The sequence below is a fragment of the Saccostrea cucullata genome, unplaced genomic scaffold (assembly GCF_032062105.1).
Source record: "Saccostrea cucullata isolate Sc308-1 unplaced genomic scaffold, CSIRO_AGI_Scuc_v1 ctg4861, whole genome shotgun sequence".
In the NCBI taxonomy this organism is placed as follows: domain Eukaryota; kingdom Metazoa; phylum Mollusca; class Bivalvia; order Ostreida; family Ostreidae; genus Saccostrea; species Saccostrea cuccullata.
The window spans coordinates 4,747-15,300 of record NW_026930903.1 but is presented as its reverse complement, the minus strand read 5'-3'; the positions used below and the strand labels follow the sequence as shown (position 1 = coordinate 15,300).

General features: G+C 37.0%; 1 protein-coding gene across 1 annotated transcript; it reads left to right on the top strand.

The window, feature by feature from the left end:
• Positions 1 to 5,903: 5,903 nt before the first annotated feature.
• On the top strand, positions 5,904 to 9,268 carry LOC134230521 (S-methylmethionine--homocysteine S-methyltransferase BHMT2-like). The gene is made up of 6 exons (XM_062712356.1): positions 5,904 to 6,019; positions 7,415 to 7,605; positions 7,815 to 8,009; positions 8,412 to 8,526; positions 8,712 to 8,887; positions 9,260 to 9,268. Exons 1-6 carry the CDS (start codon positions 6,007 to 6,009, stop codon positions 9,266 to 9,268), a joined length of 699 nt encoding a protein of 232 aa, XP_062568340.1. The 5' UTR covers positions 5,904 to 6,006.
• The last annotated feature ends 1,286 nt before the right edge of the window (positions 9,269 to 10,554 follow it).

Genomic DNA, 10,554 nt, shown 5'->3' with positions numbered 1-10,554 from the left:
TACAATATAAGATGACCTCTGGTCCCCCTACTGATGTACAATACAGGGTTACCTCTGGTCCCCCTATTGATGTAAAGTGTAATATTAAGTGTCCTCTGGTCCCCTACTGATGTTCAATATAAGGTGACCACAGGTCCCCTACTGATGTACAATATAAGGTGACCTCTGGTCCCCCTTACTGTTGTCCCTTATTGATGTACAAAATAAGGTGCCCTCTGGTCCCCCTATTGATCTAAAGTATAATATGATGTCCTCTGGTCCCCTACTGATGTACAATATAAGGTGACCCTGGTCCCCCTACTGATGTACAATATAAGGTTGCCTCTGGTCCCCCAAATGATGTACAATATAAAGTGACTGGTCCCCCTATTGATGTACAATATAAGGTGACCTCTGGTCCCCCTACTGATGTACAATATAAGGTGACCTCTGGTCACCCTACTGATGTACTGTACAATATAAGGTGACCACTGGTCCCCCTACTGATGTACAATATAAGGTGACCTCTGGTCCCCCTACTGATGTACAATATAAGGTGACCTCTGGTCCCCCTACTGATGTACAATATAAGGTGACTCTGGTCCCCCTACTGATGTACAATATAAGGTGACTCTGGTCCCCCTACTGATGTACAATATAAGGTGACTCTGGTCCCCCTACTGATGACAATATAAGGTTACCTCTAACACTGATGTACAGTATAAGGTGACCTCTGGTCCCCCTACATATGTAGAATTAAAGGTGACCTCTGCTCTCCTACTGATGTCCACTACTGATGTACAGTATAAGGTGACCTCTGGTCCCCCTACTGATGTACAATAAAAGGTGACTCCTGGTCCCCCTACTGATGTACAATATAAGGTTGCCTCTGGTCCCCCAACTGATGTACAATATAAGGTGACTCCTGGTCCCCCTACTGATATACAATATAAGGTTACCTCTAGTCCCCCTAAGTGCAATATAAGATGACCTCTGGTCCCCCTACATATGTAGAATTAAAGGTGACCTCTGGTCCCCCTACTGATGTACAGTAAAAGGTGACCTCTGGTCCCCCTACTGATGTACAATATAAGGTGACCTCTGGTCCCCCTACTGATGTACAATATAAGGTGACCTCTGGTCCCCCTACTGATGTACAATATAAGGTGACCTCTGGTCCCCCTACTGATGTACAATATAAGGTGACCTCTGGTCCCCCTACTGATGTACAATATAAGGTTGCCTCTGGTCCCCCAACTGATGTACAATATAAGGTGACCTCTGGTCCCCCTACATATGTAGAATTAAAGATGAACTCTGCTCCCCTGATGTCCACTACTGATGTACAGTATAAGGTGACCTCTGGTCCCCCTACTGATGTACAATATAAGGTGACTCCTGGTCCCCCTACTGATGTACAATATAAGGTGACCTCTGGTCCCCCAACTGATGTACAATATAAGGTGACTCCTCTGGTCCCCCTACTGATGTACAATATAAGGTGACCTCTGGTCCCCCTACTGATGTACAATATAAGGTGACCTCTGGTCCCCCTACATATGTAAAATTAAAGGTGACCTCTGCTCCCCCTACTGATGTACAGTATAAGGTGACCTCTGGTCCCCCTACTGATGTACAATATAAGGTGACCTCTGGTCCCCCAAATGATGTACAATATAAAGGTGACTCTGGTCCCCCTATTGATGTACAATTTAAGGTGACCTCTGGTCCCCCTACTGCTGTACAATATAAGGTGACCTCTGGTCCCCCTTCTTATGTACAATATAAGGTGACCTCTGCTCTCCTACTGATGTCCCCTACTGATGTACAGTATAAGGTGACCTCTGGTCCCCCCACTGACGTACAATTTAAGGTGACCTCTGGTCCCCCTACATATGTAGAATTAAAGGTGACCTCTGGTCCCCCTACTGATGTAGAATATAAGGTGTTCTCTGGCCCCCTTTCTGTTGTCCCCTACTTATGTACAATATAAGGTGTCTTCTGGTCCCCCTACATATGTAGAATTCAAAATGCCCTCTAGTCCCCCTACTGATGTACAGTATAAGGTGCCCTCTGGTCCCCCTACTGATGTAGAGTATAAGGTGACCTCTGGTCCCCCTACTGATGTACCCTTCTGATGTACAGTATAAGGTGACTTCTGGTCAACCTAATGATGTATTATATAAGGTGACACACTGGTCCTCTTACTGATGTACAATATTAGGTGTCCTCTGGTCCTCCTACTGATGTACAAATAAGGTGTCCTCTGGTCCCCCTACTGATGTACATTAAGGTGTCCTCTTGTTCCCCTACTGATGTACAGTTTAAGGTGACCTCTGGTCCCCCTACTTATGTACTATATAAGGTGACCTTTGCTCTCCCTACTGATGTCCCCCTACTGATGTACAATATAAGGTGACCTCTGGTCCCCCTACTGATGTACAATATTACTTGTTCTCTGGTCACCTTACTGTTGTCCCCTACTGATGTGTACTATAACGTTACATGGAATAAAATCATAGGGGAGACCACAGGTCACCTAACGTAATCCATAAATGTTAAACGCTTATATATCATATATCGCATAAAATTGCAGTTAATGTTGCTCAGCACCCACCCTCCACCCCCTCTATCTTTTCTAATACCCATCAGATGGTTATTCCTTTTAAAAAGTTGTTTGTTTTACACTTTAAAGGCTTCACAGTATTACGATTTATTCTATTTTCACTTTACGTATGCAACGCACTACATTTTGTAGCGGAGTAAACAGGCCCGATAGTCGTGAACTGAGCAGGGGACCTCAGGTCCTAGTTCACAATGAAATGCAGAATCAAGTGTGTAAAAGATGATATAAACAATATAATTTTGAAAAATATAACTTTAAAATTGAGAAATGTCTTTTCTCAGAGCGGGGGATTGTCCTTGCCTTGTACGCCTCCATTCTTACCTTCTTTTATCAATTTTCTGAGATCTTAATTCTAACTATTTTATTTCAAGTTCTATTGAAAGTGTATAAAAAAGACGCTTGAAAGGATTGATTTTTCCCCCGAAATTCATAAAAATGAAGTTTAACTTTTGAAAAACTCGCATTAAATTTGATTGGTTGAACAGAGAAAGACAAAATGTGACAATAATATGGATTAAATAGCAAGAAAACTTTAAATTGCAGATTATGATGGTCCACGATCAAAATAGCCTTTTGCTTTTCTTTGAAATGAATAAACTAGATCACAAAATCAAAAGAAAGTTAAGACTTAGGCAAATGTCTTGGATAAATAGCAAAAGTGCGGCATTTTATCGCAAAAGTTTCGCGTTATATCGTGAAAGTTACGCGTTACATGTATAACGCGAAAGATTCGCGCTTATTCGCGAAAGTTACACGTTATAACGCGAAAGTTTCACGTTATATTGCGAATGCTACGCGCTATAACGCGATAGATTCGTGTTGTAATGCGAAAGTTTCGCGTTATATGTTCGCAAAAAAAATCATTTTTTTTAACCTAAAAAAATGAGCTCAATGGCCTTTCGTACATAATATAGGCATTGAAAATTGGGTTTTACCTTTTTTATTGGTTTAGCCCCCCCCCTTTCAATTAGCCCCCCCCCCCCCCCACACACACACTTTCAATTTGCTTCCGACGCCTATGTACTTAAAACTAAATATCAAATAAGCTTTTTAAGAAAGATACTACATATTTTCTACATGTACTTTAAGTAATGATACAAAAATGAAATTGGATAAATAATTGCCCTTTTGCCAGTGATTTTACAAAATGTTGTTTTCAATAAAATATATAGAGAAAAAATAGAATTATTATTATCTTCGCTTTTGGCACAGATCTGTACCAGCGAAACCCTGTCAACTTCTCTATTAAAGAAAGTATAGCTACATGTACATTTACAATCATTGAACATCTCTTGAAGCTAATAAACAAAATGTCGGAAAATTTGGTCTCCGAAGAATACATAAATGCTCTCAGTAAAGAACCTCAGCATCTTTTTTAAATCAACATCAAAGAACAGAATGATTTTTAATAAAGTCATTTTGTTGATGGCCATTTACAAGAAAGAAAATTTTTCGACTTCCATTTTAGATAAAGAATCAGTTGTCAATAATATCAAAACAACTATTCTTTAATTAATCATAATGAAGAATGATTGAAGAAAAACAACGTAGAAAAATCTTGCATTTTGATGCTACTGAGTTTTGAATCCACATCTGATTTACACCACTTCAAGAATGAGCTGTAAGACTCTGCGTCTGAAGGTTCTTCTTTACAGCAGTTAAAATTTTGCAAGGAGTAAATTATAAACTATCTATCTATTTTTTATTACACAAATTACATAGTCGTAGAGATTGAGTAGAATAAATTAATTTACCAGTTTCCAGGGGGGATCTCTGTAGTTACATCAGTGCAAGAGGTCATGCTCTTGCTTACCAAATCAGCTCACTTTTTGATCTCAGTCTCACTTTTCCACTTTTCTTAAAGTCATTGGATATTCCCGTTTATCGTTTGTTGTTGAAGTTTTAGGAATTACTCTGTGGTATCTTCTATACGTTCACTGAGATATATCGAATCGACATTTATATAGATGAAATTAGTTATTTAAATATGAAGTTGATATACCTATAATTGTCGAGTTGAAGGCCACAGCATGTGATTTCTTTTTTTTAGTGTAAATGTTTAAAAAAAAAAGATTATGCTTCATATGAATAACAATTGGTCTACTACATCAAGGGAGAGCAATGAGTGCTTCTTGAAATTTCGACAGATTCTTTGAAGTTATGATCTCTAAAATCTAAATAGATACTGTTAATTTATCAGAAACTCGAGCATCTTTATAGTTATTATCGTTTTTGGAGTACTTGTGTGTACCATGAGAATGTTTTCAATAAGCCACATAATTCGAATATTTATAAAATTTTAACACCAGAAAAAAAATCTAAAAATGGGGATACCTGAATTTTGGTCCTCTGAAAGGAAGAGATTAATGACCTCATTATTAAAGCTATTTACATCACCAGTTATGATCAACAGGATTATAGTTGTATAGGGCGATGGGGAAAACGAACACTTTGAAGAATTATTATCCAGATGTTCGATATCTAGGCCCTTTGTGTTTTCCTAATTAAATAGTTTGATTTGAATTAATAAGTCGATGTATATTTGGAAGAAATACCAATACAAGATATGGACTTGAAGTATGGAGGAATGCAAGGCTGGTCCCAGTATTAACTGTTAATTCCTAAGAAAGAAACACACGGACTTGTTTGAGCAATACCTTCTTCCATAAAATGTGACGGTTTAAAAGCTTAAGCTTATGGTTTGTAATATCAATAATCACAAATCCGTGTCTGTGTATATGGAAACTGAAATATGATACTATGCAACAACAAAAAAAATGATGGAAAAAATTATAAATATTTAGAAACACCTGGCCCCAAGACCATGAACTGAGAACAGACTTAACTCAAAATTTCAAACTATTATAACTTTTGAAATAATTTTGGACATTGAAACAAAATTTTCATCATATATTTGAAGTGAAATATTACACAACAATGCAAATTTGTAAGCAAATACATTAAATAAAACTCAAGATATTAAAAATCATTATGATAACTCAAGTCTGTTGTCAGTTTATGGTCTTGGGGCCTGGCATGGCCTGGGGCATGACACATCAAAATCTTTACGTTGTGCTCAAATGCTGCAAATTTCAAACAGTCAAAATCAAAAATATTTATCAATATTGCATCAGCAAAGTTCTGTGAACAACTAATTTCGAAATTAAGTTGACAATTAATAAGCATTTTACAGGAAATTGAAAATTTGAATTAAGTCTGAGTTTGTTTTATGATCCTGAGGCCTGGTGTGTTTCGTGTGATTGTAGTCGAGAAATTTCTTTTCGTGTTTTAGGGTCGTAACTTTTATGCTGGTGTTGCATGAAGGTCAATAGATAAGTACTCCTGGTATTTCACATGTGTTAGTTCAGTTCCTGATATTGGTAGAGAGAAGCACTCTAATAATGACTGTGGAAGGTAAAGTCTGTTTGATACCTATATATACTGTGGACATATTAATCGCTAGAAAGCGCTTTTGTATTTTACTAAAAAGTAAAATCCGTTGATATTATATGAAATGAAATCGTTGACACACACCATCACTGTTTTATGGTTTATTATATACTGTAGATCACTTAATTTTCGCGACACCTTATTTTCGCGAGGTAGTCATTGACTCTTTATCAGCGAGACAAAATTTTCACGAATTATGGTCATTTCTCTATCTAATCTTAAGGAATACTATTAATCGCGAGAATGAAATTTTCGCGAGCATATTGTCTCGCGTAATTACGCGGAAATAAAGTTCTCGCGAATAAATAGTGATTAACAGTAGAAGGAATATATGTATCATTATGATTTGGATCCTAGGGTTAGCGTTAGGGTTAGCTAGCTCGAGTGCAAAGGGTTAGGTTGCTAGGGGCATGGTTATAAAATGATAAGGTTGGGTCTGTTAGGGTTAGCATTAGGGTTAGGGTTAGCGATAGGGTTAAGGTTAACGCTAGGTTTAGGATTAGCGTTTAGGGCTAGCGTTAGGTTTAGGGTTAGTGTCAGGGTCAGCATTAGAGTTAGGGTTAGGTTTAGAGTTATCGTTAGGGTTAACGTTAGTGTTAGGGTTAGCGCTAGGTTTAGGATTAGTGTTAGGATAAGGTTTATGGTTAGCGTTAGGGTTAGCGTTAGGTTTAGGGTTAGGGTCAGCGTTAGACACCATCACTGTTTCATGGTTTATTATATAGAAGGAATATATGTATCATTATGGTTTGGCTCCTAGGGTAAGCGGTAGGGTTAGCTAGCTTGAGGGCCTAGAGTTAGGTTGCTGGGGTCATGTTATAAAATGGTAAGGTTGAGTCTGTTAGGGTTAACATTAGGGTTAGGGTTAGCGATGGGGTTAATTAAGGTTAGCGTTAGCTTTAGGGTTGGATTGAGTGTTAGGGTTAGTGTTAGGTTTAAGGTTTGCGTTAGTGTAAGGGTTAGTGTTTGGTTTAGGTTTAGCGTTAGTGTTAAGGTTAGCGTTAGGATTAGTGTTAGCGTTAGGTTTAGGTTTATACCTTCGGTTTAGGGTTAGGTTTAGGATTAGTGTTAGTGTTAGGGTTAGCGTTAGTGTTAAGGTTACCGTTAGGTTTAGGTTTAGCGTAAGTGTTAGGGTTAGCATTAGGTTTAGGGTTAGCGTTAATGTTAGGGTTAGCGTAAGGTTTAGGGTTAGTATTAGGTTTAGGGTTAGCGTTAGGTTTAGGATTAGCGTTAGGGTTAGCGTTAGCGTTAGGGTTAAGGTTAAGGCTAGCTAGGGGCTTTAAGTGTTTACATTTTCTAATATTTTATTGTCCCATCAATTCGATCTTGATATAGATAATTTTTGCACTGCTTTAAAATTAGGTTTGCTGGAACGTCTGAAGAGTAAGAAGGACATTGTAGTAGCAGAAGGATATATTTTTGAATTTGAGCGCCGAGGCTACTTGAGGGCAGGATGTTTTGTTCCAGAGGTTGTGCTTAATCACCCGCAGTTGGTCCGGGCTCTCTATGAAGAATTCGTCCATGCAGGAAGTGAAGTTGTACTTGCTTTTACTGTAAGTGCCAGAAGCAATAGGTAACATTGAAATTCAAATGCGTATTTTCAGAATTTTCACAGGAAGTGATTAAAGTTTTAAGGCGTGTGAAGAAATTATCAATTTGTTGTTTTTGCTGAAGAATTTAAAGGTTGCTTACAAATTTTTACACTAAGTTTAATTTGTTCTTCTCTCTTTGCTTATTATAAAACTTTGTTTGTTTTAAACAGTACTACGGGCATCGAGAAAAGTTGAAACTGATTGACCGGGAGAATGACCTGAAAGAACTGAACATTAAAGCTCTAAAACTTGCCAAAGAAGTTGCTTTAAAGACAGGGACATTAATGGCAGGGAATATTTGCAACACGACTGTATTCGAGCGCGGAAACCAAGAAGCAAATGATACTGCTAGAAAAATGTTTAAGGTTCACTTAATCATGTTAATAAACGCAAGCATTTACAAGTCTGGATTAAAAGTTCTTATATATAAGCACTTAAAAATTGCTTATTTATTGCCCGGTCCTGGGGACCATGAAACTTAGATGAGCTCACTTTTGATCTCAGTCTCACTTTTCCACCATATATTCCTTTGGAAAAAGTGAGACTGAGATCAAAAGTGAGCTTGTCTAAGTTTTATGGCCCCCAGGCCGGCTGTGATCGGTCGGCAGGGGATGCTCGCTCCTCTTTAGCACCTAATCCCACCTCTGATGCTTTGGAGGTCCGTGTTAACTCTGCTCCTATTTTGTATTATTTAATGGACTTTTGAGATTGAATACTGTTCGATATCTCTATATCTTTCATCATAACTAGTACAATCTTCTGTTCAGGAACAAATAGAGTGGGCCGTTGAATGTGGCGCGGACTTCATTGTAGCAGAGACGTTCAGTGAATATGCCGAAGCTGAACTGGCCCTACAGTGTATTAAGCAATATGGAAAAGGACGTAAGAATTGTCAGAAATAATTAAAAACAAATAGTATATAGCCAGAATACTAATTGAAAAGTTAAATTAAAGAAAACTGAAGTGAAAGAGGTGTAAGGGGGGGGGGGTCATTTTAGACAATGATTTTGAAAATCGGATGAGATAATTGATATACAATGACCTCAAGTATTTTTTTCATTGTTTAGTACCATCAGTGGTGTCCATTGTTCCCCATGGTAAAAATACCACGACAGATGGATTGACATTTCCTGAAGCTTGTAGAAAGCTAGAGGAGGCTGGGGCGGATGTGGTAGGACTCAACTGCTGCAGGGGCCCAAAAACCATGATGCCTCTCATAAAAGACATAAGAAAAGTTTGCAAGGTATTAGATTTGTATGTATTATTACATTGCGTTTGGTAGTTATTTTAAATAAGAATTAAAAATCAAATTTAATCAATAAACACTGCGACATTTAAGTCCGGACACGACAAAGTCCGGACTTTTAGGTACCCTTTCGAAAAGACCTACATTAGATTTTTTTCTATATTTTGGTGGGATTTTTTATTCTGACCTCATCATGTCAATATCAACTTCCACATTGTAGTAGTTTTCTCATAAACCTCTGTCAAAACATAAAATCCCATGGGAGAATGGTGGGATTTTTCATCCCACCAAAAATCCCACCAAAATCCCATGGGAGAAAAAAATCTTTGAGGGATTTTTTCTCCCATGGGATTTTTTCTCCCATAACAGGCGACATAGGATTAAAAATCCCATATTTGCCCTTCTTAGGATTAAAAATCCTGCAAAGTACATAATACTGGGTATTTTTAATCCCATGGGATAAATAAATAAGCAGATATGGGAATAATGGGATAAGAATGCAATGTCTGAATATACTTTATGAAGCATTTTATCTTCAATTATATACAAATTCAAATTATTTTTTATGTGGCAGATCTAGAGGCATAACAATGCAAAATTGACTGTTATATATCCATTGTTAAACTGCTTTTGTAGAGCTATTTTAATTAAAGTGAGGGTCATAAACAAATACTATTGCCAGAGAAAACTCAACCAAATGACTTGCCAAGAGAAGAGGAGTGTCTGAGATACTGATTTTTATTTGTTGAGAAAAAGTACAATCAACCGAAAGGGGACTTAAATTTGTGCTAGTGACACTGTCTTATCTTTGTTTGCATACAATACTGAAATCTCCTGATTCTGCTGAGTAATGACCAGTTTCCAAAACTGCTTCCTGATGGAAAAAACTGCATTAGTGGGAATCTTCTGTAAACACTTGGATGGACAGCAATTCTTCTTTTTAAAAAACTATAATAAAAAAATCCTTTGATCCACCACAAATATTTTAAAATAAAAAATTTACTCCTCAAGGATCCACCACTAATGTAAGTTAAGACCATGATCACACATGGCATATAAGCTTAATGTTGAAATCAGTTAGCCATAATCATTTATATCCTTTGATCCACAACAAATATTTAAAAAAAAAAAATAAAATTAATATCCACTCCCCATAGATCCACCACTTATAAGTTTAGATCTTGATCATACATGACATATAATCTTAATGTTTGAAATCAATTAGCTATAAGCCTATAATCATTAATATCCTTTTACCCATCACAAATACATGTATTTAAAATTAATATCCAGTCCCCTTGGATCAACCACAACTACTATATAACATAAATATCCACTCCCCCTTGGACCCATCACTTTAAAATTAAGATCATGATCAAACATGACATATAAACTAAATGTCTGATATAAATTAACCACAATCATTGATCATTAATATTCTTTGATCCTGCACCCACCACAAATATTTAAAAAAGATTAATATCCACCCCCTTGGATCCACCACTTATAAGTTTAGATTTTGATCACACATGATATATAAGTTAAGTGTTTAAAATCAATTAACCATAAACATCACATGATCATTATTGATTCCTTTGACACATTACAAAATTTAATATTTAAAAACATATCTATCCACCCCCTTGGATCCACCTCAACTATCA

What these genes read in the sequence shown, in the direction of transcription:
- LOC134230521 (XM_062712356.1), top strand. An exon ending in AAGTTGTACTTGCTTTTACT is followed by an intron (nt 7,606 to 7,814) that starts GTAAGTGCCAGA and finishes TGTTTTAAACAG; the next exon opens with TACTACGGGCATCGAGAAAA. An exon ending in TAAGCAATATGGAAAAGGAC is followed by an intron (nt 8,527 to 8,711) that starts GTAAGAATTGTC and finishes TTCATTGTTTAG; the next exon opens with TACCATCAGTGGTGTCCATT.